General features: G+C 41.0%; 9 protein-coding genes across 9 annotated transcripts; 3 read left to right on the forward strand and 6 right to left on the reverse strand.

Moving 5' to 3' along the window:
• Positions 1 to 1005: 1005 nt before the first annotated feature.
• BATDEDRAFT_34366 (uncharacterized protein) lies at positions 1006 to 4295 on the reverse strand (the record flags this gene model as incomplete). The annotated part of the gene is made up of 2 exons (XM_006676710.1): positions 3958 to 4295; positions 1006 to 3822 (listed from the first exon to the last, which is right to left on the reverse strand). The coding sequence occupies exons 1-2, from the start codon at positions 4240 to 4242 to the stop codon at positions 1006 to 1008; spliced, it is 3102 nt and encodes a 1033-aa protein (XP_006676773.1). The 5' UTR covers positions 4243 to 4295.
• Positions 4296 to 5231: 936 nt separating this feature from the next.
• Positions 5232 to 10181, reverse strand: BATDEDRAFT_34367 (valine--tRNA ligase; the record flags this gene model as incomplete). Its single annotated transcript, XM_006676711.1, has 9 exons — positions 9886 to 10181; positions 9657 to 9753; positions 9315 to 9537; positions 8953 to 9199; positions 7819 to 8883; positions 6756 to 7734; positions 6341 to 6666; positions 5306 to 5374; positions 5232 to 5237 (listed from the first exon to the last, which is right to left on the reverse strand). The coding sequence occupies exons 1-9, from the start codon at positions 10018 to 10020 to the stop codon at positions 5232 to 5234; spliced, it is 3147 nt and encodes a 1048-aa protein (XP_006676774.1). The 5' UTR covers positions 10021 to 10181.
• A 173-nt stretch (positions 10182 to 10354) lies between these two features.
• On the reverse strand, positions 10355 to 11534 carry BATDEDRAFT_36590 (uncharacterized protein). Its single transcript, XM_006676776.1, has 2 exons — positions 11173 to 11534; positions 10355 to 11090 (listed from the first exon to the last, which is right to left on the reverse strand). The coding sequence occupies exons 1-2, from the start codon at positions 11528 to 11530 to the stop codon at positions 10534 to 10536; spliced, it is 915 nt and encodes a 304-aa protein (XP_006676839.1). The 5' UTR covers positions 11531 to 11534; the 3' UTR covers positions 10355 to 10533.
• A 547-nt stretch (positions 11535 to 12081) lies between these two features.
• On the forward strand, positions 12082 to 12423 carry BATDEDRAFT_86585 (uncharacterized protein; the record flags this gene model as incomplete). The annotated part of the gene is made up of 1 exon (XM_006676820.1): positions 12082 to 12423. The coding sequence occupies one exon, from the start codon at positions 12082 to 12084 to the stop codon at positions 12421 to 12423; it is 342 nt and encodes a 113-aa protein (XP_006676883.1).
• Positions 12424 to 13627: 1204 nt separating this feature from the next.
• On the forward strand, positions 13628 to 17982 carry BATDEDRAFT_9370 (uncharacterized protein; the record flags this gene model as incomplete). The annotated part of the gene is made up of 6 exons (XM_006676440.1): positions 13628 to 13846; positions 14295 to 14412; positions 14482 to 14607; positions 14697 to 15073; positions 15162 to 16308; positions 16382 to 17982. 6 exons carry the CDS (start codon positions 13628 to 13630, stop codon positions 17980 to 17982), a joined length of 3588 nt encoding a protein of 1195 aa, XP_006676503.1.
• A 765-nt stretch (positions 17983 to 18747) lies between these two features.
• Positions 18748 to 22591, reverse strand: BATDEDRAFT_34369 (uncharacterized protein; the record flags this gene model as incomplete). Its single annotated transcript, XM_006676712.1, has 10 exons — positions 22172 to 22591; positions 21610 to 21712; positions 21367 to 21461; positions 21231 to 21264; positions 21032 to 21129; positions 20755 to 20949; positions 20500 to 20669; positions 20308 to 20389; positions 19962 to 20236; positions 18748 to 19846 (listed from the first exon to the last, which is right to left on the reverse strand). Exons 1-10 carry the CDS (start codon positions 22562 to 22564, stop codon positions 18748 to 18750), a joined length of 2544 nt encoding a protein of 847 aa, XP_006676775.1. The 5' UTR covers positions 22565 to 22591.
• A 350-nt stretch (positions 22592 to 22941) lies between these two features.
• BATDEDRAFT_22722 (uncharacterized protein) lies at positions 22942 to 23439 on the forward strand (the record flags this gene model as incomplete). The annotated part of the gene is made up of 2 exons (XM_006676544.1): positions 22942 to 23050; positions 23126 to 23439. The coding sequence occupies 2 exons, from the start codon at positions 22942 to 22944 to the stop codon at positions 23437 to 23439; spliced, it is 423 nt and encodes a 140-aa protein (XP_006676607.1).
• A 170-nt stretch (positions 23440 to 23609) lies between these two features.
• BATDEDRAFT_86515 (uncharacterized protein) lies at positions 23610 to 24909 on the reverse strand (the record flags this gene model as incomplete). Its single annotated transcript, XM_006676941.1, has 3 exons — positions 23610 to 23993; positions 24107 to 24647; positions 24761 to 24909. 3 exons carry the CDS (start codon positions 24907 to 24909, stop codon positions 23610 to 23612), a joined length of 1074 nt encoding a protein of 357 aa, XP_006677004.1.
• A 519-nt stretch (positions 24910 to 25428) lies between these two features.
• BATDEDRAFT_86138 (uncharacterized protein) lies at positions 25429 to 27082 on the reverse strand. The gene is made up of 5 exons (XM_006676942.1): positions 26660 to 27082; positions 26424 to 26578; positions 26174 to 26347; positions 25783 to 26078; positions 25429 to 25684 (listed from the first exon to the last, which is right to left on the reverse strand). The coding sequence occupies exons 1-5, from the start codon at positions 27057 to 27059 to the stop codon at positions 25498 to 25500; spliced, it is 1212 nt and encodes a 403-aa protein (XP_006677005.1). The 5' UTR covers positions 27060 to 27082; the 3' UTR covers positions 25429 to 25497.
• Between the last annotated feature and the right edge of the window lie 376 nt (positions 27083 to 27458).

Consider the following 27458-nt stretch of genomic DNA (forward strand, 5'->3'; position numbering starts at 1 on the left):
GTTTTTGCCTATTGGCATGTTGAGCGAATTAGCCTATAGAATCAACTGGACCCCAACTCAATGTGGCAATCACAGCCATACTCATGTAAATGTCATTAAATAAGGGTATCAAAATGCATAGTACCGGTCTTGTGACGTGATGGATGTCAATTCACGTCAAGTTTACTGGATAACATTGTACACTTTGAGCTTTTTAGTTCACTGGTTCCACTTTGCTCATTTTGTATTAAAGCCTGAGTGAATGAGTACATCACAGCCTCAGCCAATCTCTTTTTCTACACACCGAGTAGTGTGGCATTGGGTGATTGGCATGCAGGGCGTATTCCCGAGGCATACAATCCTTGTTCTCTTGAACTAGGTTGCAAGCGTATCTGATGTTTTAGAATACAATAGAAACAAGCTGGATTGTGTGCGTCATATGATGGTCGTTGTATTGAATTTTCAAACACCCATGTTATTCTAGGCAACATTCCGTTCGATAAAGCAGCTGTCTAATCAAACATGATTTATCAACCGTTCAAACAGTTGTGGATTGAACCCTGTATAAAATGGCTCGGGTATAACAAGGGATGTTTTTGTTGAGCAGTTTCAGATGTTTATTCAAGTCAATTTTTAGTAGCAAAGAACGAATATTGAATCATGGATTATTCCCAATCAAAATAGACTGAATGCAAGATAAATGTCCTATTTGCATGAGTACTGTCATTTTATCAAACAAACATGTCCCCACAATAAAGTTTTGCAAAAATAGTTTAATTCGAAAAAAATTGCTTGAAAGAGTAAAGAATTAAATGTGGGATTGAGTTGAAAAACTCACGCATGATATTAGATCAAAAGCATCAACTTTGAATCTTCACAACAGTATATCCACCAAAAGAGAATGAAAAAAATGGGTAAAAGTGTATACTAGAATATCAAGGACTAAAAATGGATAGGCTGGGCGAGGTAAGAGTATCAAGCCAGCACAAACAGAAATACATGCAAGAGACTAAATGACAATGTGTATTAAAGCTTCAGCATATCCAGAATCTGCTGGCACATGCGCTTATATTGCCACGAATCTCCTACAATGCGATGAAACTGGACACCATGCAGTCCGCTCCAAGTAATTTTGCACAGCTCAATCTCAAAACGCGCTGTTTGATATGCAGGCAGACGACTGAGCTGAGCAGCAGGATTAGAAATACCACGAGGTGGAATCATACTGTTAGTGGAGTTACGACTAGGTGTACCATTGAAGGTGATTGAGCTTGTGCGCGGAGTCTCGGAATTCATGCTTCCCGTGTCTGCGTTGCTGCTGTTGGCTGTGATATAGGAAAAGTCGCGAATGGGTTTGGTCAAGGCAGGAGGAAGCGGCTTGTTAATATGTGTTCCAGTCTGCTGTAATGAATCTGTCTTTAAAGAGTTTTCAGGAGAAGCATCTAATAAAATATCAAACTCGGCAGGTGTTGGCATATCAGGAAGAACAGGCGGTTGGGGTGAAATAGGAGACAGTGCATTCGGTTCTTGAGAGTAAGCGTTATAGCCATCACTTGCATATGCTGGAGAAAGCCCAGCAGAACGGGAAGAGGAAGGAGACCCAAAAGAACCACGCACATCTCCTTTGCTTTTGCCACGGAAAAGAGACATATTGCTGGGAGCAGTGGGTGCTGGAAATTCAACTATAATGACACCAGAACGCTCCAGGTAAGTAATGCCTTGACGTTCAGATAGGATGCGAAGAACTCGCAAAAAGTCTCGTCGAATATCCGCCGGATCTTGAGCAGAGGTGTTTCTGACTGTGAAAAAGCCTTTGAAATAAATATACTTGATTTTATCATCCAATTGTCCAGCAGGAGCAGACGTGGACTCGGAAAGATCAGTAGATTTGGGATCGCCCATGTAGGATGAACGATTGCGAAATACGCTGCCAAAACCAAGATTAGAAGACTTTCCAGTCGAATTATGAATCGACGGCGCATATTGTGGAAGCATACTTCTACCACTTGTTCCAGACACATTGGATGCACGAGGAGATTGATTTTCGCCACAATCTGGAGTATTAGGGGTGTCAAGATTAGGTGGAGAAGTACTCGATGCAGTATTAGGAGTGGACTCGAATTCATTAGATGGTTGATTATCCTTACGACGACGAGTAAGCGAGTGTATGAGAGTTGAAAAAAAGCCCTTTGTTTCTTTTTGCTTTTCAGTTGGAGTCTCTGGTAGATGATCATACGCACAAGGTACTGTGTCCATTGCTGAAGACCGAGATTGGGGTTGCATGTTTTCATTCAAAGGCACTACAGCGTCAGATTCCATTTGGGTTCCGTCATGTTCGACCGGAACAAGATTGCTGGGTTTATTTTTTCGTTTACGACGAGAGAATGTACCAAATATAGATGTATCACCTTCTTTCATGGCCGGTCTGGATAAATAGTTGTAGTTGACTGTACGCGCAGCCGCTGTGTATGCAGAGTGTGGAGCCTGTGCTGCATCCATGCTAGCCGATTCTCGTTCTCCTGGAGAGATCCGTGTCGAAAGCGATTGGGTACGTCTCATGGCAGTATCTTCGATTTCCTGCTCAAAGACTTCTTGTGGAACTGGAGCAGGAGCGGGTGATGCGTCCGACGTGGGCACGGCCGTGCTTGATGGTATTCTGATTAAATCTGGCAAGGGACAAGCAATTGATTGAGACTCAATATTTGCAAGCTTAGGCAAAGGTGGCTCAAGTAGAGTGCCGTTTTGATCCATAGATTTAGCCATGGCAGCTGCTTCTGCAATGCGTGCATTACGCTCCTTTTCCAGTTTTTCGCTTACTAAATAATAGATGGACACAATAGCATGTGACGGACAGTTTAGGCGCTGAGACTGAACCAACGGATGCTGTAATCCATCCGGACTAGCGTTGGAAACACCATTGATGGCAAGCATTAAATGCTCCACTATTTCATTACTGGTGCCAAGTTGAAATCCACACATACGCTCAATCACTTCATCATCAAAGGGTGCAGTCAATGGCTGACGAACAGGAATCAAAGTCTTGGGAAACGTTTCTTTTTCTTTTAAAATCCAAGGATGGCATTGCAAATCAGATATAGTGGCACGCTGAGATGGATCTAGATGCAAAAGAGTAGATAGTAAATGAATGCATTCATCGGACAAAAAGCTTGGATACTCGACTTTTCCAGATTTAATTTTTGCATGCAAAGCTGGAAGACTGCTGTCGTCAAACGGCACCTTGCCGCACACAAGTACGTAGAGAATCACGCCCATACTCCACATATCCACTTCAGGACCAACATATTTGCGCGCAGAAAGAAGTTCAGGGGCAGCAAAGTATAAGCTGCCACAAAATGTGGATAAAAGGGAGTTGGGATTGTAGAGGTTAGCAAGTCCGAAGTCAATCAGCTTGATCTGGCCATTCTTGTCAATGAGAATGTTTTCAATCTTGAGGTCGCGATGCACAATCGAGTTTTGATGGCAATAATCAACAGCAGATATGATTTGACGCATAAATCGGCGAGCAAACTTTTCCTTGAGCCGCCCATGAGAAATAATAAAATCAAGCATCTGTGGACCGTCAATGTGTTCAAAAAACAGATAATAGTAGTCATGCGAGACTGCCACTTCGTACAATGGGACAATATTAGGGTGAGAAAGCAGCAGTGTGATGGCGATTTCACGGATAATACGCTGATCCTCGAGTTCTAGTTTGTTCACCAACTGAGTCGAGTCACGCTCAGCACCAGGCACAGCACTAATAAGACTTGTAGGGCCAGCAATCAGAGATGGGTTTGGCGCAGAGGCATCCCTTAATGGTTTAGGAACGATTTTGCATGCATACTATGACATGAACGCAGAATCATTTGTTGGTCAGATATTCAGCACAATATAGTGGAATCAAATTGGATGACAATATCAAAGCTCAAACTCATTCGTATATTGCAAGGTTACAAGAGTGCAACGACAAGTGCTTACCTGTTTACCAGTGTTGGTGCAAGTGGCAATCTTGACCTTGCCCATCGATCCCTGGCCCAGTGTTTTGGAGAGCAAAAAGTGGGAAATAACCCTCGGAGGACGAGGTTTGGATTGAGCAGTCGGAGCATCACCATTGCTGGCAGTGGTATCTCCACTGCGAGGAGCTGCATGGCGTGAATTATGATTAGTGCGTTGACGTTGAGCAGGAGGTTGTTGCGAGGGGTTATTCCCTGAAGGGATCGAATGCATACGCTTCTCCGCTGCTGGGAGTGCTGTAGGCGACATGATTTAAAGTAGCTGAAAAGGCAATCTCGAGTCAATGCTCAAACTAAAGCCTGTCGATATAATAGCTAACATGTCATCAGTTTATGATAAGCCCAAAGTTAGTCAACCGATTGCAATGCATTGACTTGGAAACAAGTAATACTTACCAAGGTGTCAGTCTAATCGTTCTTGTATGAGTGGGAAAAAGGCAATTCACTTGGATATAACTAAATCCGGTCAATCTCCACTGGAATCAATAGCAAAACACAAGCGGGAAGCGGAGTGTTGGTTACAAATCAAGTCGAGCACAAAACGGAAACAGACTTGTGTAAAGTACTGAGCCACAAAATATTCTTCAGAAAGATTCGTGTTGCTCGATTGTATCTTTAAGTAACTTTGAATGATTCGAGTTAATAATAGAATAAACTGCGGCAAACTCGGAGTTGATGTGGGAATGCTGCTGTGCTGGTGATTACAAACTGATGATGTCGAGATGGCCTTTGTAATAAGGGATTGCAAGCTAAATAGGACTTGAGCAGCGGCTGACTCGGTGTGTCCGTGCAAGAAGTGCAGCAATAGCCGGAATCGAAGGAATAAAACGCTTACTTTAATATCCCAAGCGTGTGCTCCCTCAATCAATGTTGCAAGCCACCGTTAAAAGGAGTGAATTTCAAAGAGGGAGATTATGTCAAATGTTTGTCAGAGCTAGTCGTCCTGTGACAGTCTAACCATCTTACCCCACCTGTCACTTTGGACCCAATTGAAGCCTTTGTTACACAAAGGGTGGTGACTGGTTTAAGCTTGACATTTCCCTGCTGAGCCACCCTGTCAACTTGCAATTGACATCCTAAACTCCCTCACTCTGTATACTATCAAACTATCAAAGGGCTCAAGCATTGTAAATTTATTTCTGCAATGCCTTTGATATCAATGCATAATCAAAATGAAGATTGCTGAAACACACCAACTTTGAATTCAAATATTCTCCAATTTCGTGCAATTCACTCTAATCACACCTGATTGTCAAATTGAATTCCCATTACAAATTAACATCAATTAGGCTTTGCATTGAATTGTAATTTACCTCAGTGCCTTGACTTTTCTGCAATCCAGCATCAGGGCTAGTTGGATCAAGTTCCGAGCCACCCTTCATCTAGCCAAATTTGCTACAGAAACAACATAGCATTGGGTGTAAAAATGTTTCTGCTTTATTTGAACTTGCATCAAATCAATCATAAATTGTAAACATGCAATAGGAGTTTGTGTACATGAGCCTCCATTCAATTTACATTAATCGTTCGGATATCCTCTCGGAATAGAATGTGACTGCTCCGAGTTGAAACCATTGCATTCTGAAAAACGTACCATAGTTCAATCGTATTCGCGTACAACGGAACATCTTGTATTCATCTTGCAATCATTATTTTGGTTTGGAATAAACAATGGTTAAATGTATCAAACCTTTCTATTGGAGATTGACTGCTTATTCAATCGACCTTCTCGATTCTTCTAAACACTGTCCATATGAAGCTTACAAGTCAAACAGTAGTTTTGGACCTGTTCTTTTTCTTTTGGCATAATCGTATATTGTACAGTCATCAAGTTTGAAACCTGATTTATCCATTGCAATGCAGGTATTGTTTTAATGTTGTCAATACAAGTTACAACCTCCACTTTGTTGTATTTTAAATCCCATTCATTGGCGCGTCTCAGCAACTGTTTTCATGCCGATCACCAGGAAAAAAATTACCAAGCTTTAAACATTCGTCCAATGACCACAGCGTTGGGTAAATCTGGCACTAATCATTTCACAAGACTGCCTGTCTGCTATGCACTTTTATCTAATGTTCCATTTTGCGTGAATATGGCGGTAATTTAGATCAAGCAGATTATGCATGTGCTAATAAACAAGGCAGAGCTTAATACCATCTATTTCATTCAAGTAGATTTCAAAAGAACAAAGTTGTCCACAGCAGCTTGAAGAGTACTCATATCAGTCTCGTAACCTTTGAGCTACACATCAGTACGTCATGGCAAGATTCATTCAAACATATCAAGTTAGTCAAGATGATCGCCACATACTATCAATGCAGTGAGTCTTTCAGAAACACAAAGTTACCTTTAGAGCATCACTCTCCTTGACCTCGGGCTTGACGCGGCTAGCGTATCCATCACCCGCCATGACTGCACTCAGCCCCTTGTGTATCTGAAGCACCTTGGAAATCCTTGCATTCAGCTTGGCAATCTCTGCATCAAAGTCAATCTGACCTTTGACAAGCAGGTAAACCGTGGTGTTGGATTGAGTAGACACAACACAACCGGCAGGAGCTTGTCCATTTACAGCAACCGTTTCGAATACCTTGATGCCCTTGGCAAGTGATTTGATAATCGTCTGTTGTGAATCAACTACTGTGCGCAAATGCTCATTCGATGCACTGACATATACTAAAAATGATACAGTATCATCCAATCATGTCAACAAGACATTCAAAGGCTTTGTTCAACCAAAAACAAAACTGGTTCAATACACTTACTGGTCGCGTTGGAACGAATATTGTATTCTGTCATGAGCGATCGAATACCACGAATAACCTCATTGGTAACTTCAAAGTCAAATTCTGCAGTAGAGTTTTCCCAAATAGACAGAGTAGTAGGGAATTTGGCCTTCATGATGGTGTGTGGTGCGTCTCCAGCACGACGGGGAAGTCGCTGATATAGCTCTTCAGTTACAAATGGCATAACAGGATGCAAAAGCTTTAAACCTTGCTCCAAACAAATGTATAGCACATCTTGAGCAGCTTCCTTGGCCTGAATGTCTTCGCCATCAATGACAGGTTTGCATACTTCAAGATACACATCACAGAGCTCGTGCAACCAAAACTGATACATTCCAGTTGTAGCTTGCATAAAATTCATCTGCTCCATACTCGTGTTTGTCTCGGCAATGGCTTTGTTAAGCTTGGCCAAGATCCATAGATCAACAACGGATTCCTTGCCAGTGAGTTGATTGTGGGTAGCACGAGGCTTGTAATCTTCGCCAAGTTTAAGAAGAGCAAATCGAGTTGCGTTCCACAGTTTGTTACAAAACTTGCGGTATCCATCCACACGAAGAATATCAAGATTGATATCTCGACCACTAGCAGAGTACGCCAAAAGTCCAAAGCGGAGAGCATCAGTGCCGCATTCGGGAATGCCATTAGGAAAATCTTTTTTTTGACCATCGCGAGCACGAACAAGCTCACGCGGATCAAGATTGCCCTTTTCTAGACGTTCTTGGAGAAGCTGCAGTGTGACACCCTCAATCACATCAATGGGATCAATTACATTACCCAAACTCTTGGACATTTTACGACCGTGAGCATCACGGATCATGGCATGGCAGAATACTTGTTTAAAAGGAACGACTCCGTTAAATTTGAGCGACATCATAACCATACGAGCAACCCAAAAGAATAAAATATCCCATCCAGTTTCGAGCAAGGTGTTTGGAAAATACAGTTCCATGTCTTTTGTCTAAACATATTTGTACAGTGTAGGTCAGTTTAGCAATAGTCAACACATTTCAACAATGTCAAATACTCCATCGTAAAGCTATACCTTTGCGGGCCATCCCATAATGGAAAAGGGCCAAAGACCAGAAGAAAACCATGTATCAAGCACATCCTCATCCTGGAACAAAGTTATCTTTGCAGGGTCTACGGTTTCAAACTTTTTGATTGCCTTGATCCTGGCTTCATCTTCTGATCGGCCCGATACCCACCTGTTGGAGTCATCACGATCATTTTCGTCACCATCGATGCAGACAAAGTAAGCAGGAACACGATGACCCCACCATAACTGGCGAGAGATGCACCAGTCTTGAATGTTATCAAGCCAGCGAAACCATTCGCGTTCAGAAAGAGCTGGAGCAATTTTCATGTCACCATTACGGACGGCATCCATAGCTTGACCAGCCATCTCTTGGCAGTTGACCCACCATTGGGGTTTCAGCAAGGGCTCTATAATGTTTCCAGAACGAGTACAAATGGGAAGAACCTGTTTGTTGGACTCTGTGCCTACATATAGATTTTTTTCCTTGAGAGCAGCAAGAACGGCAGCACGAGCATCGAATCGCTGCAAGCCAGTAAACGGAGCACCATTTTCATTGATCTTGCCGTCGTCAGTGAATATAGTGATGTTTTCTAGTTTTTGACGTTGACCAACCATGTAATCGTTGGCGTCATGAGCAGGAGTGATTTTCACGGCACCAGTACCAAATTCAGGATCGGGATATTCATCAGGCAGAATGGGAATGCGACGATTTTGGAATGGATGAATTGCATATTTTCCGTGCAAATGCTGGTAGCGTTTATCAGATGGATGTACGGCAATGGCAGTGTCACCCAGCATGGTTTCCAAACGTGTGGTGGCCACAACAATGCGTTCATCCGAGTTTTCAATTTGATAGGCAAAGGAAATCAGCACACCAAACTCGTATGTTTTGGATGGATCGTGGTCGGGCACAGTCATAAACGTGCTACCATCAAGCTCCTTGTTCTCAACTTCAAGGTTAGAAAGAGCAGTCTTGAGTTTTGTGCACCAATTGACAAGACGGTTTGCACGGTAAATAGTACCATCCTCGTGCATTTGAACAAATGCCTCTTTAACAGCATTTGATAGTCCCTATTTTAAAGCATTAGTATTGCAGCAATGATGGTTCAGCACGACTATCTTGCTAAATGAATGACTCACCGCATCCATAGTAAAGTGATCACGAGTCCAGTCAAAGGAAGATCCCATACGACGAAGCTGATTATAGATATTATGAATGTTGACATCTTTCCACTTGAACACTTCTTCGAGAAACGCATCACGACCAAGCTGATGGCGAGTAATACCACGTTCACGCATAATCTTTTTCTCGACAACAACCTGAGTAGATATACCAGCGTGATCTGCACCAGGAACCCACAACGTAGTTTTTCCTTGCATGCGGTTCCTGGATAGAATACATCAACATATAATCAAGTGGTAGTGCCAGATTGAAATGCAAGTGATTAGTTGTGACAGCCCAATATTTTAAACAATAAATCCACAACTAAAATAGAATGTACCAGCGAATCATAGCATCCTGAATAGCGTTGGTTAAAGCGTGTCCAATGTGCAGCGAGCCAGTGACATTGGGTGGTGGAATGGGAACAACGAATGTGCCCTCGTCCTTTGCAGTTCCATCAGGCTTGAGTTCAGGCTTGAAATAGCCTTCCTTTTCCCACCAATCGTACCAAGCGGCCTCGACGGCCTTTGGATTATAGGAAGATGCCATAGGAGCGGCCATGTCTAGTGACAGAAATTTATCCATTAATAAATCGTGCATCTTGCACATGATTGTGCAGACTGAAGATCCATGAACTGAAAACCTCAAGATTTGAATACAGCAATAATGGACAAGTATTTACCTTTTTTCTCTCCCTTTGGAGTGAGATTGACAAAGGGCTCGATTTCTTTGGCAGCAGGAGCAGCAGTCTTGGGCTCAGCCGTCTTTTTTGGCGCTTTCTATTCAATACATTCAAGTATTCAATGCTTGATTAGCTTCCCAATCAATCGATGGATATCGATGGAATCTACAAACCAACACATTCAAAAACTGGTCTAATCATTTACAATCTCGAGTGATGGCGACATTACCTCTGTAGCAGCTTGCTTGGCTTGTTTAGCCTGGAATTTGGCGAGTTTTTCAAGACGTTTGGCCTCATTCTTGGCCTCATTCTTTGACTTGGTAGTAGATTCACCACTAAGAGTGGCAGCGGCTGGATCAGTCATGATTTTGGGTTGTTCAAGAGCCTTTGGAGTTGACAAGGTTGAATGGCGGTTGGATCCAAAGATAGAAGCAGGAATGTATGAGTACTGGTGTGAATTCAGCAAAGTGGTAAAATATTTAGAATTACTACCAATAGTATATGAAAGAAGCAAACGATGCTGTGAATAGTGGAATGGATATTTAATTGGTCGTAAATGAAAAGACCCAAATCGCATACACTTGTAGAGTATGAAAGAAGAGGAAATTCTTGTTTTGATTGCTTTCAAGTCGATAAACTTGATTTTTATTCTCGAATCCAACTAGTTTTTATCCCAAATGTCAAATCATGAATGGTTTGTTGAAACATAAAGAGTTTTTAATTAAAAGATAAAGTTTAAACAGGCTAGGAGAGAATAAATGGATCAAATGTGCATCAAAACTATCCCAAAAAACAAAAAAAGGTAACAAAAACATGGTATAAAAACAACCATTTCAAAACACCGGCTACTCTTGCCAATGATAGTTTAAACATCTAACTATTTCCTGTTTCTAGGAGCAAAATGGTCCATCTTGTTGTTAAGACGGCCCATGTAGTCGCGACTGGCATCGGTACGATCATGAATGCGATTCATCTGCTGGGACTGCGAGTCCAGTTCAGAGTTCATGGCCATTCCCATCATTTTAAGACGGGATAAACCACTAGATATATCATTCAAGTTTGAATCCAATTCGACTTCCACATCATCACGATCCACTCCCTGGGGTGTAGTATATATACGTTCATATCTCGAGTTGTTTCCAGATGCAGCACCTGCAGGACCGTTAGGTCTAGCATCATATTTACTCTGAAACTCGGCTTTCCGATTATTGTGCTCTTCCCACTGTGCCTCTCGCTCTTTACTAGACTTGGTGGTGGTCTTGCCTTCGTCTATAGCATCCTTGAGTTTCTTCTCACGTCGCTTGGCCTTACCCTTGCCAAAGGAAGGAATTAAAAAGAAGCGGTTGACGGCCTTGAGATGATCCACCTTGGCATCGTTGACCTTGGCTTGGTTTTCTGCCACATCAATCCGAAGCTCAATCTTGTGCAATTGTTCTAATCAATGGACATGGGTATTAGCGATTCCATCTACTTTTAGACAGAGTGAAATAGAAACAGGATAGTGGTCAGTGTATACCTGACTGTTGATTCATCATTCCCATATTCTTCTCAGCAGTGGTTTGAGTTTCATTGAGTCGCTGTAGAGCACGACGAGTGGAACTGAGGGATTCACCCTGAACCTCTTTTGTCTTTTCTTGAAGCCATTCACTACTGTCCCAGTCCTCCTGGTCCTGTCTCCAGCGACTGGATGTACCGTTTGGATCATTATGTGATCGTTCAGCAGCAGCAGCAGCAGCAGTCCATCTGGTACCACCACCCGCATCCCTACTATGTGCATTTTGCGGATGGTTGCTACGAGAGGAAGACTGGGCAGAACGATGGGGACTTTCCTGACGACTAGAGCCTCTGCTGCTACCACGAGAAGTATATGACATTTGCGATGATGGTTGATAACAGGAAAAGAATTGCAGCTTTTATCCAACAATTGGCTATGTTTGAAGTGGAGCGCCGCCACAATTGTTGGACAGCCGACGAAACCGTTGCTGGATTGACCCACTCATGACTGTGGTGCCATTCTTTCTCTTTCAACTTTGTTTCATCCATGCGTGCTAGTGAGCAATCAGTTTTATCTTTATAAATATGTATCAAAAACATGGAGTTTGTTTTGAAATACTGGCGCGACTTGTTATTGTATTGATGATTTCTTTATAATGTATTGATGGTTTCTTGATGATTTGTTCATCATTTGTTCATCATTTGTTCATGATTTACTCGTGGTTTATTACGTAAAAACAACTACTGATGCTGCATAACAGTACAGTTTGGTTTACTCTTCAAATTCATTGAATATTATCCATGCGTCACGTGCTTTAATTCACTTTAAAAATACTACCAGATACAAACATGCCAATTCAATTCAACTGCTTAAACTTCATCTACAGCTGGTTATAGTAGCGACTACCAAGTTTATATCAATCTACTCATAATGGCTCAGCAAGGTCAACCAGAAGTTCAGCAAGTCCCCAACATGTCAATCGAGACTGTCCAATACAATTTTAAAGTGATTGACCATACTCGTTCATCACTTGCTCTATTTTCTGGTGCTGCAGCAGGCATTCTTGGTCTACAGGGTCTCTATGGCTTTCTCTTTTATCTTGCAGTATCTCTATTCATGTCATTGCTACATTTCTTTTACTCTACTGGTATGAAGCCCGAGGTGTATTTGCCGACTGGATTGCAAGTGTGGACTCAGAGTGTATACGCCAACCTGTCATCATACGTGCTGTTCTGGACGTTGTTTTATGGGCTAATCCATGTGTATGAATGAATGGGAAATAGTTTAATGAGTTGACGCATGTTTTAAATTCCAGATCTGGATTCTATTGTTGCCAGTCTGTTCAGCAGAATGTGATCTAAGATCAACTATACTGAAAATTTAGACTTGTTACCATGCATCAAAGTATATATTAGAGTGCCTAGTCAAGCTACTAGTAAAAGTTTAAACTATTGGTATGACTTGCAGTAGGTGTTGATAGGGCAGATCATCACATTGGTAATCTGATGCCAGTACAACCCATCTGAATCACTAGTCCAGTATTGATTGTACATTGACAGCTTCACTCGTTACAGGCAAAGAATGATGTTCTACTCGGCATGTTTAAAGTATATATTCTTGACCAACATTGTATACGATGGTGTTGTCAACCGAATAGACAATAGTATACTAGATTTGACAAATCAAATTTACAGTTGGCAACAATGGAGATGGAACTGAGTGGAAAAATAAGAAACTGTCAGTAACTATCAGTGTGCATCATATGCTTGAAGTATTTGCATAAAATCTATTCAACCGCACAAGAGTGTGGTAGTGTTTTGGCAATGTTTTGCAAATATCGGTAGACTGCTGATTTGAATGGCAAAATCAACGATTACTCGTGTATCGCGATCAGTCTGCTGAACAGTCTGTTGAACAGTCTGTTGAACAGTCCGTTGCTCTTCTCAATCCAAGACAACGCTTTTTTTGATCCTATTCTGACACGAGCCTCATCGCTCCATCTATACAGTCTGTACGCCAACTTAAACCAATCGGATTTTATAAGCGGTGATTCAAGCTTTAAAAAACTAAACTGCTTGATGTCATGCTTTCAAAGCAGATTGAAATTGAGTTGAAATATAAATGTTTTTTCTACTCATTCCTTGTCTTTAGCTGTGAGCCAGAACCCGTTTTAGAAACAAAGTAAAATATTGCCAGATTTGGTCTTATGAGATTGTCATCTAAATACTATATTGAATTCTTGTCTGTATAACTCTTAGCGTTTGAACGAATGCCCAATCCACGGCGGAAATCTACGCAGTCCAGGTCGACTGCCAAACAGGCTAATAGTGATTCGGTCACTTCAAGTACTGCGACCAGTCCAACTGCTCATTTATCAGTCGATCATGGCAACACACACACGCTATCTTCTCCAGGCAGTGTCAACAGTACGAAAAGTGCAGCTAGCATTAACAACCTCTGGGGCAGTCGGTCTGCTATGGATATCTTTGGTGGTCCTGATTTCGAACCCATTACTCCACAAACAATGCATATGAGTGCAATGCATGACGATTCGCATGTGCCTATGCAGAAACCTGTTCTTGTCGCTAATCGGGGTGAGATTGCTATTCGCTTGATTCGCTCTGTCCATGAGCTTGGACTCAAGGCTGTTGCCATCTATTCCCATGAAGACCGCTTGTCCATGCATCGATACAAGGTATTTATATGTACTGATGTGGAGTGTTGCGCAAGTATTTTAAATCTACAGCGAGTGATGAACACAATAAATATGTTGAGGCTGACAATGGGTTGGATTCGTTGATCGTATGACCCACTTCAATACGCTTGTAATGACTTGTGATCATGCTTGGCTATATTTAATCTTGAATTTGTTTCCACTACGAAAATCAACTGTTTGGTTTCATTCCCATAGACGTGGCTAAAGCTACCAAAATCTCTATATGGCTTAGTCGTCTAGTATTATTCATCAACTCATGATGATTTTACATGGTCGGATGCTTTGTCCACCATCAGCATCTATTTCTTGTCATGTCGTTTCATGCATTCATGAAAGATCACTTGCCGCTTTATTTCCAGCAACTACCTTCAAACTACAGATTGATGTTAAATCTTTGCTAATCTCATACTGTACACACTGATTATAGGCTGACGAGTCGTTTCAGATTGGTGAACAAGGCACTTACAGTCCCGTCGGAGCCTATCTCGCCAGTGAGCGTATCGTTGAAATAGCAAAAGAATGTGGCGTTGCTGCTATCCATCCAGGTCACTGAGCATTTTGTCTTTTAAACCTCTGGGCATATTTGCTATTTCTAATCAGTTTTGCATATTTAGGTTACGGATTTCTTGCAGAAAATGCTCAGTTTGCAGAAATGGTTGAAGATGCTGGTATTGCCTTTGTTGGCCCTCCACCAAAAGTAATTGATGCGTGCGGCAACAAGACCAAGGCTCGAGATCTAGGTAATTTAGTTGTTCAACCATTTTTACTATGTTGTGAAATAGACTATTTACTGACATCCGCTATTCAACATTGTCTAATCATAAATTAGCCATCAAGGCTGGTGTTCCGGTTGTTCCTGGATCAGACGGTCCGGTTGAGACTGTTGAGCAGGCACAGGCGTTTATTAAAAAATACGGTCTTCCTGTTATTATCAAGGCTGTCATGGGTGGTGGTGGTCGTGGAATGCGTGTTGTCCGTGATATCGAATCCGTTCCTAATCTCTTTGAAAGAGCTAGATCAGAAGCACTTGCCGCTTTTGGTGATGGTACATGCTTTTTGGAGCGATTCATTGAGCGTCCTCGTCACATTGAAGTTCAACTGTTGGCCGATACCTATGGTAATGTAGTTCATCTTTTTGAGCGCGACTGCTCTGTTCAACGTCGTCATCAAAAAGTTGTTGAAATGGGTCCAGCTTCTGATATTCCTGTAAGTATATTGTCTATATACTTGGTTTACATGTTCGTGTGCACAATTTAACTTTGTTTTGTATGCATGTACATGTTGACTGCGATAGGAATCTTTGCGTCAAACTATTTTGAATGATGCTGTGAAGCTTGCCAAAAGTGTTGGATACCGAAACGCAGGCACTGCTGAATTCCTTGTCGATGCTCAAAACAACCATTATTTTATTGAAATCAACCCGCGTATCCAAGTTGAGCATACCGTTACGGAGGAAATCACTGGAATCGATATTGTTTCATCACAGATTCTCATTGCTCTTGGTGCATCGCTCAAGGACCTTGGTCTTCTCCAAGAAGATATCAAACAGCGTGGTGTTTCAATTCAATGCCGTGTAACTACAGAAGATCCTTCGCGTGGATTCCAGCCAGACACTGGTCGCATTGAAGTTTATCGATCCCCAGGTGGTCCTGGTGTCCGAATTGATGGTGGTCCTGGCTTTTCTGGTGCAATCATCACACCACACTACGACTCTTTGCTGGCAAAGTGTACTTGCTCTGGTCGTACATTTGAGGCTGCTCGTCGAAAAATGCTGCGTGCTCTTACCGAGTTTCGTGTCCGTGGTTTAAAAACCAACGTTCCTTTTTTGATTCGATTGCTGATGCATCCTCAATTTGTTCAAAATAATGGCAAAGTGTGGACCACATTTATTGATGATACCCCCGAGCTATTTGAAAGCTCATCCAAGCGTAGTCGTGGCCAAAAGCTTCTTCACTATCTTGGCGATATGGCGGTCAATGGTAGTCGGATCAAAGGACAAGCCGGCGTGCCTCAACTTCAGGCTACTCCCATCTGTCCTTCATTACCAAATTTGTCCAAGGAAAACGCAAAAACTTTTTGTACCGAGGGCTGGCGAAATATCCTTTTGGCTGATGGCCCACAGGCATTTGCCGATGCAATCCGTGCTCATCCAGGTACTCTGATTATGGATACCACCTGGCGTGATGCCCACCAAAGTTTGCTTGCCACTCGTGTACGTACAATTGACATGGCTCGTGTTGCCAAAGTGACTTCGCATGCACTCAAGAATTGCTTTGCACTTGAATGCTGGGGTGGTGCTACTTTTGATGTTGCCATGCGTTTCTTGTGGGAGTGTCCTTGGGAGCGTCTTAAGACTCTTCGTAAACTTGTACCAAACATCCCATTCCAAATGCTACTTCGCGGTGCCAACGGTGTTGGATACACTAGCTATCCCGACAATGGTACGATTTTAATCTTTGCTTCATCTGAAATGTATTTGTTGAGTTGCTTACATTTACAACTGTGCACCATTAGTTATTTATGAATTTTGCAAAAAGGCTCGTGAGTGCGGTGTTGATATTTTCCGTGTGTTTGATTCTCTCAATTATATTGAGAATCTCGAATTGGGTATTGATGCTGTTGTCAAGGCTGGCGGTGTTGCCGAAGGTGCCATCAGTTACACTGGCGATGTTGCCGATTCATCTCGTCAAAAGTATGATCTAGCGTACTACTTGGATCTAACTGACAAGCTTGTCAAAGCCGGCATCCACATTCTTGCCATCAAAGACATGGCAGGTCTTTTAAAGCCCAAATCTGCCACGTTGCTCATTAGCTCCATTCGAAAAAAGTACCCCAATTTGGTTATTCATGTACACACTCATGACACTGCTGGTACTGGTGTTGCTAGCATGCTTGCGGCTGCTGAAGCGGGTGCTGATGTGGTGGATGCTGCTGTAGATAGTATGTCTGGTGTTACTTCCCAGCCATCTATGGGTGCCATCATTGGCGCTCTGCGTGGTACTGACTTGGATCCCGGTATTCCCCTAGAAAATGTGCAAGCCATCAACAGTTATTGGGAACAGATACGCATGCTTTATTCCTGCTTTGATCCTAATATCAAGAGTGGTGATTCAAGCGTGTATCTCCATGAAATGCCTGGTGGTCAGTATACTAATCTGCTTTTCCAAAGCCATCAACTTGGTTTGGGTGAACAGTGGCAGCAAGTCAAGGATGCATACATTGTTGCCAACCGATTGTGTGGTGACATAGTCAAGGTCACTCCCTCTTCAAAAGTTGTTGGCGATTTTGCTCAGTTTATTGTGTCTCAAAAAATATCAGAAGCCGAGATAATCAAACAAGCTGAAACATTGTCATTCCCTCAATCTGTTCTTGAGTACTATCAGGGTTATCTTGGCGAGCCACCATATGGTTTCCCTGAGCCATTGCGCACTCGTATTCTCGAGGCTCGTCGATTAGTCAAGATTGTTGGTCGACCTGGTAAAACTCTTCCGAGTTTCGATTTTGTATCGCACCGTAGTAACCTTGAGGAGGCTTGGGGTGTCAAACATGTATCTGACTTGGATGTGCTTAGTTCAGCCCTTTACCCCAAAGTATTCGACGAATTCAAATCTACGCTGGATAAATTTGGTGAACTGTCTTCACTTCCCACTCAATTTTTCCTTACTCCACTCAAAGTAGAGCAGGAATTCACCTTTGAACTGGAAAAGGGCAAAACCCTAATTGTTAAACTTGTTGCTATTGGACCCAAACAAGAAGATACTGGCATGCGATATGTTTATTTCCTACTCAATGGTGAAGCACGCATGGTTCATGTTCTTGATACGAATGTTACTGTTGATGCCAGTGGAGTGGGTGGATCCAAAATGGCATCCCGTGCTAGAGCAGATCCATCGGACAAGTTGCAGATTGCTGCACCCATGAGTGGTGTGGTGGTTGAAGTACGCGCCAAAGCCGGTGTTGCTGTCAGAATAGGCGATCCCTTGGTTGTTATGAGCGCCATGAAAATGGAAACAATTGTTACTGCCACCATGGCAGGAACAATTGAAGAAGTGCTCGTCAAGCCTGATGATTCGCTTAATGCTGGTGATTTGGTGGTTAGGATTGCAAAAGAATAAGACTGGACAATTCGAGGATCTGTCGTAGCTAGGCTTGCTACTATAAATGTAAAATGCAAACGTTTCAATCGTAAAGTCCATTGATCACTATTGCTAATACGTTTTAGGTGTGGGGAATAACACTTGCTAAAAATGAAATGTTTTTCACTGGTGTGGTTTTAAAACAGGCTTGAGAAATCAAGTACGTGCAATATTATCTCATACTCGAACAGTAATGATGATTGTTTTTACATTTTTTGAAATCGTCATACATTGTACTTTACAGCTTTGACACCAGATTCATTCATTGCAATTCGTATTTGCATTTGACTGCTTTCAATCAAACTCTGTCGTATCCTAAACTCGGATATGTTTGCACTCTAACCAAAAAATAGTCATTCGGTCCTCGTTCAATGTTCTATTTTACGCGAATACGACAAGGACTGACTATTCCAGTCAACAAGATACTAACACAAATAAGTTCAACCCTCCAAGAGTAAATCTGAAATTGAATGATCAGAATAGTTGATGTACGGTTGTACATGTCAATGTACCCTGTAGAGTAAACATACAGCTGAAGTTTCGAGTTTAATTCAAACATATCAACTATCTATTGCAATCAATCCATTCCACAATCATTGAATCAGTACCATATGAAACCCAAATGTAAATTATAATACTTTGTTGAATTGACAGAGCATAAATGCTTTGAGATATGTTGCCATATTCATCTGCAAGTTTTGTTCCGCAAATATATAAAATAAGTTTAAATTGTTTTAAAACCGATCAAGGCGCAAAACACTGTCCACTCAATCGTGCCGGTTCAAAACTATGAGTCATTGCAGCCGCTTCAGACACATCCTTGGTCAAATCTTTTTGAACCTGAAATGGGTTGCTATCATCTTGGAAAACAGACGGCTTGTCGATATCTTGTTTAGCACCACCAGTATTCGACTTCATCATACCAAAATCTCTAACTAGTTCCAGCAACGCTCCTTCAAATCCACCTACAGCAGTACCACCATCGTTTCCACCCACATTTAGCCCATTCATACTCGCCATGACCAAACTTGTCTCGTGAGCCTGCTCGATTCTGTTGTAAAATTGCTCGGGAAACCATCGCATCAAAATGGTGTGTAGCCTAGACGCCGTTGTCTGCTTGATTGTAAACACTGGTGTTACCTTGCCTCTCCTCGATACAATTTTTTTATCAATGTGCACCGTGTGTGCTTCAGAAGCTTCTGCATCCGAGTCTTCATGATCAGTTTCGTCGTCTTCGGATTCAATCTCTTCAATGTCAGGCCCATCTTCATCCATTTGGTCTAAATCGCGTCCAGAAGTTGCCACAAGAGCATCAAGAAGCTGCTGAAATCCATCAACGGCATTCAACTCTGCCATAAAAGGGTTGTTGGCAACAGTGGCGTTGATTGCAAATCGTGGCATTGTACTGTATCGGTGAGATTTACGTGGGGTCGTAATAGGACTGTCATCATCGGATCCTAAATCTTCCAAGTTGCCAAGATCACCACGTAGTCGATTTCGTTTTGCTGCTACTTTACCTCCTGATGCAGTTGATTTTGATAAATTGGCCATAGCAACCGTAAGGGTTTTTTCACTTGTCGGAGTGGTGGGTGAAGATGATGAACCAGAGTTTCGTTTAATGGGAAAACTATCTCGACTAGTTTCAGACCCGCCTTTGTATTTTGAGGCAATTTGCCGCTTATTTTTGATCCGTGCAAGTGGAAAACTACTTGTGCCAATAGCATCACCAACTTCAAGAATATAACCAATGGCTTCCACAGCTGCCAGGCGATTTTTTGAATCCACCACAGTGGCTTCAAGGTACTCAAGCAGCACTGGTAAAATTTGTAAATTGACCAAAGCCCTAGAAAGATTGTATGAATTGTTAGTAACTTTTGCAATCAGGCAAATCAAACAATGCAATCTACAAGCGTATATAATCTAATTATAAGCATGAAACAATGGTCATGACAACTTACTTTGTGACAGTTTCATCACGGTGAAATACAAGATTACGCACACAATAGCAGGCTTCTACGCGCAACTCGGCATTATCACGCTGTCGTAAATGAGTAACAATACGCATGAAAAGAAGCTCGGTTTGACAGATGTTGAGGATATAGCTTGGCTGACTGGAAATATTTCCCACTACTTGCATGGCAAAAACTTGCAAGGCATCTCGACATGATTTAGGAAGCAGATGGTCCGATAGCAGACTGCTCATTTCATTGAGTAGACCGGCATCCACAATGTTCTAAACAGCAATCAAAAATGGGTTGGTGCTCGAGTAAAAAGCACGACCATTCAACTTATAAGTATTTTTACCTGAACATGGATTGGATTTTTAGAGGATGAAAGATTAATTAAAGCCCGAAGAATAGGATGACTTGTAAGCATATTGTTCAAACTAAAATAATGAGTTTCACGTAAATCTGTCAGTTGAACTAGAAAATAATCAAATATTTTTCAGACAATATAGGCAGCTATTCAATCAAAGCCTTTGGGCTAGCCACATACTGGAGAATGTCAATTAAACGAATACAAAGCTCCTTGGTAATCATACAGTCTATAGCGGGATGACGTCCAGATTGATGCAAAATTCGAGCAATTGCCCAACAACATTCTTTTAAAAGGTAAGGATCGCGCTCATTTAAAACCTGAGGTAGTGCTTCAAACGCTGGAGCCATCTACAAGATAGTTGTTACACAAACATAAAATCGATCAGATTCAATGGAATTCAGTGCACATGTTGTGAAAGTGAAGAGTTTATACCTGGTGCCAGTCTGGTTTGTATCGACACATATTATCAACCACCCACATGGCAATTCGGAATGCCTCTTTACGACTAAATTCCTCATTAAACTCCCCTTGCCAAATTGTAAGAATTGCTGGAAGCGTGCCTTCTTGAAGAACGCGATCTCTAAAGCCCTCGCGATCACCAACAACATTCCCTAGTGTCCATGCGGCCTGGGTATCAAATAGTTTATGATGAAAGGTTATTCATTGGTTAATATCAACTGACAAGAATCAACAAAATGCTAGTCTATACCTGAGTTCGGATAGGGCCAGACCGATGCTTTAAAAGACGCACTATATGTGGCAAAAATCCAAGGTCCACAATTTTTGTTGTATGAGATGTTGGACCAGCTACCAATTCATATAAAAAGGTAAGAAATACATAAACAAAAAATATCAAACATTCAAAATACTTGTGGTTAATCAGACGTCAAGACACATTGAAAGTTTACCAGCAATATTTGTCAAAATCCAGAGGGTTTCAAACTATGATGAGCAATTTGGGTTTGAAAATTAGTACAGCCTATTCAATGCTCGTGGCACCATAAACTCAAGCTCTTAAAGGTGCGGAAAGACATAAAAGCATACCAACTCTGGTTCAGGCGTGTCGGGTTCCAAGTACCACATCAGCATATTTAATAAAGGCGATGCAATCAGTTGTTGTGCATGTGCTTCGCTTGCATCTATGCAATTGTGATTAAAAACAACAGATTGGTTAGTCGCAAGACTCGGTTAAAACAGTAAGTTTAAATCAAATAGATCATACACGTAAGATTGAAGTGTTTTAGTATTTACATCAACAGGCTAAAGGACAAACAGTAATGGGTATACCTCCACAAACAAATTTCCGGATTTTACGAATAACTGGAAGCTTTGAATCGCCTGAACGACTTGCAAGACTTTCGTACCAACTTGCACCAGCATCTCCAAGAGCCTTTATTTTTAAAATACAATGTGATGTTGGTAAAAATCAGTCAGTACTCGAGTGGTTTATGAACATATATTTAGATAAACCGGTAGAACCCATAAGATACGCATGGTTGGATTCAGCGTAATGGATCACGCGCAAAAGAGGGTTTAGTTTGTATTAATCAAACAAATGTACGATACAGTTAGCAACTTAAACTCGTCATAAACGCGTGCAAGATGTTTGTTTCATGAGGGGTTGATATGCATGGTTGACGCCAGTTGAAATCAAGGCACTAGGGCATCTATAGAAATGGTTACCAATCCAAATTCCTTAATAGAGCAGCAAGTGCATGTCAAGCTTCAATATGAAATGGCACATTCAACCAACACTCCAGATGCAGCATCTGGTCATTGGAGTTTAGTTGTGATATTAAATTTGTAGTATGAAGAGTTGTAATAAAAAACCCTAGTTGGTAGACTTTACCGAAATCGACAAGTCTTCGTGCATATTGATGGCTTTCGTTTTTTGAATGAGCACTTCCAAGCCATCAGCATAGTCAGGCTTAGTATCTCTGCTTCTACGTCTAGGTTTAGGAGCTTCATTCGCAACACAATTAAGCATCACATCTTTCAGGTTAAAAGTCTTTGTCGGTAGTATGGCTGTGGAGAAGCGTACGGCAGAAGAGATGGGTGCGATAGATAGAGATGGCATGGTTACAATGGTTGCGCCATCTATCACTAGTCTTGGCTTTGTCAGATTGGCTGCGGTAGTAACGGGAGTAAATGAAGTTGTCGTAGGTTTATCAGATTCAGAATGGTTGTTCAAGTCCTCATTGAGAGTAACTAGAGAGTCGGACTGTAAATTACTAATGGACATTAATGGATGCGTCGCCGGAACAGTTTGGTATTGTATGCTAGATAAGATTAGTTCCAATTCAGAGTTTGCTTATAAACTTTGAAAACTTGAGCATTCCATGCAAAATCAAATCAACTTTTTGACATTCCAAAAACCATTCTCGATCCGACTCTGAATGAGTTGATGACGACCATTTCAGACTCATTTTTCCATCAGCGTTCTATTCAATTCATCAAGAAACTGTCAGTCTGTATGGGACGGTTATTCTTCACGCTATTATAGGATTCAGGCATATTCGCATACCAACCATTTGATAATTCTTTCCTATTTGCAATCAAGCCAATTCATATTCAGCTAGAGTTGTATCTTGATCTGCTCGAGTTCAAATAAACCACGCAATGAAGACTGCTATCCATACGATTCTGAATACATTTGGATTAAATGATGATTTTGTGACTGCTGGATCGAACTTGGACTCGATATGGAGCATTGAGATTGAAAGCAAAGGTTGGTTTTAGATTGATTGTGGGTTGATATATAGTTGAGAACTCACACATAATTTGTGATGAACACTTTGAATAGTCGGCTCTACATCTTTTTCCCGACCACTTGTTATTGCTAGAGAAGGCATGATTATCCGTCTTGCTCATTACACGGTGTCTACGTACGATGTTGAATATGATCCACTAGTCGAGTTTTTAGTTCAAGATGAATCATGGACAATCTTGTCAATCTATAGCCATGGAAGTGGAAACAGAGTAGTTGGAGAAACATTGACTGTAAAAGAAGCTGATGCTATTGTGACAGCATGGGCAAGCAGACTGCTAGAAACTGGTTATAATGATCCCAATCAGGCATGCATTTCTCGCAAAAACCTAGTTCAATCAAAACTCTAAATGCATAACTGATTTGTATTGCTCAATCTACAACATCCTGTAATCAGTCGACTGAAAAACCTATTCATTTTATATAATTATCTCGATTCAATCAGTCTAATGTGACTATTCGGTAACGAATTAATATTACTAGTCATAACAGGAATGCTATCAATAATATCGACAGTGGCTTAGTGTTGATGGTTTATTTTTGTCTTTTTGTGATCCGTATCCGAGTCAGCAACAGTTGTATTTTTAGCTAAAGCATCGACTGTAGATGCCAAATCTGGCATATTCTTTGATCTGTATTTATCCAGCTCATCGACTGATCGTTTTAATGAGATCGTTTGTTTATCCTTGTTTACAGTGTCTACGACTGTGGGCTGGGGTGTCGACATGGCACTCTTTGCAGTCACTCTAGTATTTCTAGTCTTGATTAAGCCAACGGTTTTAATGGCGCGAATGTTGGTCGGTAAATACGACACTTTAGTTGGATTTTGAAGCCAAGGAATATGCACTTTGTTACAAGCCTGTTGAATAAGTTTATGAACCATTTCAAATCTCAATGAATCTGCCTGCCAAAAGAATGAAACCAAAACAGGGTTAGCAAGTCATAACATGAGTGATTTGCAGTACTACTACTTGCATGCTAATGACTCTAGTATAGTCACGGATTCAAGTAACTTACTTTGATGCCCAATACACTAACACGCTTTAATCCAAGAGCTAATGCGAGTGTTTTTTCAGCCCCAGCAGAGAATGCACAGATCCAAAAGCGATCGCTACAGATAGCAGCCATGGTTGGCAAATGAGAATAGGTATGTGCAACAGGCATATCACCACGACATACAAAGATACATCCGAGTTGAGTAACTGGTACTGCTAATGCATCAGTGATTGGCATCGATTGAGCTGTTTTTTTGCTCTTGTTCAATATCTGCTTGTCAGCTTTCGATGCTTCCAAATGTGCTTTATGTGCAATCATGCCTTCCAGTACTTTGGTAACATCATTGATTCCAACAACAAGATCTTCCAACGGTGCCAAGGCTGTAGAAATATCGACCAAAGAGTCCTTTTGCTCAATGTCTGTACTAGTATCGTTTTTTTTCAACTTGTGAGCTTTGGATTTGTGTTGCTGCTGCAGTTTTCTGCGATGAACACCTACAGATGAAGCACAAGAGCAGAATTCTGTCAGAATCGACTTTTGTTGTGCATCGCTTGGATATGACCTGATGAGATCAAAACAAGGTAAATGAGTGTTAGGCTTAGTGTCTGCAATCAATGATTCTCGAGTACTAAAACCACATCAAGAGTCATGACATAAAAACTGAATTGAACTGACCAGTCAGTTACAAAAGGGGTTCCCAGAACATGTCTAAACACCTGTCGTCGGTCAGGAGCTTTGGCTCGAATTATCTGATTCTTGTTGTAGTTTTGTAATGATGCATCCAATGCAACTGTTGCGGATCTTTTGGTTGGCTTGGATGTCATTTGTCTGATTGTATGCAAAACAAGTTTAGAAAAATCAAACTCAATCTTTAAAGCATTATGCTTTAGCATATATAGTCATATTCACGTAACATAAAGTATTTATCTTGCCATGAGTTTGTTATTGAAAACATTGATTGTATATGCAACAAGTGAATATATAACACAACAATGGCATTGAAAAAACTCTGTTGTGTCCTAATATCAGATGCGTTCGCGTCTAGTTTAAGAGAATATTGCAAGAATGCAATCGTTATTTCCATGATGTTCATCCAATATCATAATACTCGATTTGAATGGAATGAGAAATGAGATTGAAAAGATGTGGAATGTATTGGGACAGGAATCTGAACATTCGCACTGTATTTTTGTGCAAGAATGAAGGACAAACTCCAACAAACTAGAGTTCAGGAAACACAATATTGACCAGTAAGGTGTTGTGAACTGACACTAATCATTCAATAAAACTAGCTGTTTATTTACTGTTTCACTTTATGTGAATACGACTGTAAATCTAACAAATCAGGTTTTTAAATAGTTTATTGTAATAAAATAAAGATGGTACGAATACAGTTGAAGCTTGTATATAAATCAATAAACACTTTTGGCAGGCTGGCAAGAGATGGGCAGAGGAGAGGTTGGAATGGAAAGTAAAAGTGATGCATCTAAAGACCCCATCTCAGCTGAATCCATCAACGATGTCATTTGTAGCATTTCTTTCGGAGTCATGCATTCAGGCCACATCAATGCCGAGACAGATTTCCATAAGCTATTTGTACTGAGTAATCATTGGCATAAAACACATGCAATCAAGACAAACTAATTAGATTCCAAAAGTACTCAATAGCATTTAAACTAAAAAAAAGTATAGCATACCTGCTATGGAGACCAATAGTGGATACCCATGATCGAAGCTGCAGAACCAATACAACATAGATAATGACTTGAGAAAATTGCCGAGTGCGTGTTCGACGAATCGATGGCTGCATTACCGAATGAGTCAATCCTCTAATGGATCCGCGGATAACAGGTGTTTGAGAGATTACCAGAGCCAATATAGCTATAACGCAATCCATTAGGATATCCTGTCGAGCTCGTTGGCGCACTAGGTTATACAGAATCTTGTTTTGAGCCTCAATCATTGTACGATGTTGTGCAAGCTCGTATTTGTGCTAAAAACCAAATAGAACCCCAATTTAAACTACTTAGCATCATTTTACTAAAAATCGACATACATGCATTAAATCAAGCTAGAGTGCATGATTACCTTGGTGATGGCCTCTCCTAAAACAATCTGCGTTCGTTTCAGTTCGCGCCGGATACTTAAAGACTCTTGCCTTTGCTGTTCAATATTCAAGTTAAGCGACTGCAGTTCCAATTGAAGGTCTGCAATGGTTTGTGTCAATACACCGATTTCCTGTCTACCTTTGCTAATGATTGACTATTGTGATGCAGCAGTAGGTATGAATATCTCATTAAAATCAGTTGTTGACAAACGAGTTTCAACAATATAATACCTGTAGTTGCACGTTTTTTGCAAAATTGAATAGATTCAATAGATAGTTTCGTGAGCCTAAAGCATGCTGCATATTGTTGATTGTGTACTGACGTTTAAAGACATGATTCATTTGATCAATGAGATCCGACACAGATGTTCCAGGATCAAACCTCACTTTATGGTTGCCATAAAAATATTGTTAGTTTAATCTAATCCAAAATGCATTTGAATTTAATCCGACAATATGTAATTTACATGTAGGTGTGTTGCTATTGAGAACGCCAATGCACTCGGCAATGCTTCGTGTTTCTCGAATGAATGTACGGATACTTGGCCGTCCATTTTGGCCAAAAAGCATACTAGAGTCATAATGAGGTTTCTGCAATGCTGAAAGTGAAGATGCAGCAGTTGATGGAATAACAGAGGTTGTTACTGAAGCAAACTGTCGAACAAGTCGAGGCGATAGTTGTGGACTTGGCATTGCATTAAGCTCTGCGTTTGTTTTAGTTTTAGAGTTGACATGAATAGCAGCATCTTGAGCCTCGAGTTGCATTTGACATGTGTTTTTAATGCTGGACATGTCATGTTTGATATGAGGCTTCTCTCTTTTAGAATCAGCACCAAAAAGGCTGTTCCAAAGGCCAGTTGGATCCATTCAGAAGCGTCAGTGCTTGAATGGTTTTGTCGAGTGTTGAAATATAAAAGATTGCTTTCAGAAACTAGTGGTTGAAATACTGTTTTGGAGAATAAAAACAGACGGATTACAACAAGCAATCATTGCTATGTTCATATTCACGTAATTACAGCCGTCTTTAAAAATGCTTAAATAGTGTTGTTTTTCCTACTAGAATTGTCACTCAATTCAATACAGCGTCTGTCATATTGTGCACATACAATAAAACAATGTTTTTGAATCAAAGTTATTCTGATTTACAATCACTCAATGTTTGGATATTGGATTAAACTTTTTAATTGTATTCTAAAATTTCATATATTTGCTCTCGTTCAAGACAATATCTCAGAAATGCAATTGCTGTCATGCAAATCACCTAAT

This window comes from Batrachochytrium dendrobatidis (genome assembly GCF_000203795.2).
Source record: "Batrachochytrium dendrobatidis JAM81 unplaced genomic scaffold BATDEscaffold_2, whole genome shotgun sequence".
NCBI classification, from domain to species: Eukaryota; Fungi; Chytridiomycota; class Chytridiomycetes; order Rhizophydiales; genus Batrachochytrium; species Batrachochytrium dendrobatidis.

Excerpts from the sequence above, each read along its gene's own strand:
- BATDEDRAFT_36590 (XM_006676776.1), bottom strand. The coding sequence starts at position 11,530 with ATGTCATATACTTCTCGTGGTAGCAGCAGAGGCTCTAGTCGTCAGGAA. Across the intron at positions 11,091-11,172 it reads AATGATGAATCAACAGTCAG|AACAATTGCACAAGATTGAG; the intron begins GTATACACTGAC and ends TCCATTGATTAG.
- BATDEDRAFT_86138 (XM_006676942.1), bottom strand. The coding sequence starts at position 27,059 with ATGGATCCAACTGGCCTTTGGAACAGCCTTTTTGGTGCTGATTCTAAA. Across the intron at positions 26,348-26,423 it reads CAAAAAACGTGCAACTACAG|TCAATCATTAGCAAAGGTAG; the intron begins GTATTATATTGT and ends GCATCACAATAG. Across the intron at positions 26,079-26,173 it reads TAGGAGAGGCCATCACCAAG|CACAAATACGAGCTTGCACA; the intron begins GTAATCATGCAC and ends TTTGGTTTTTAG.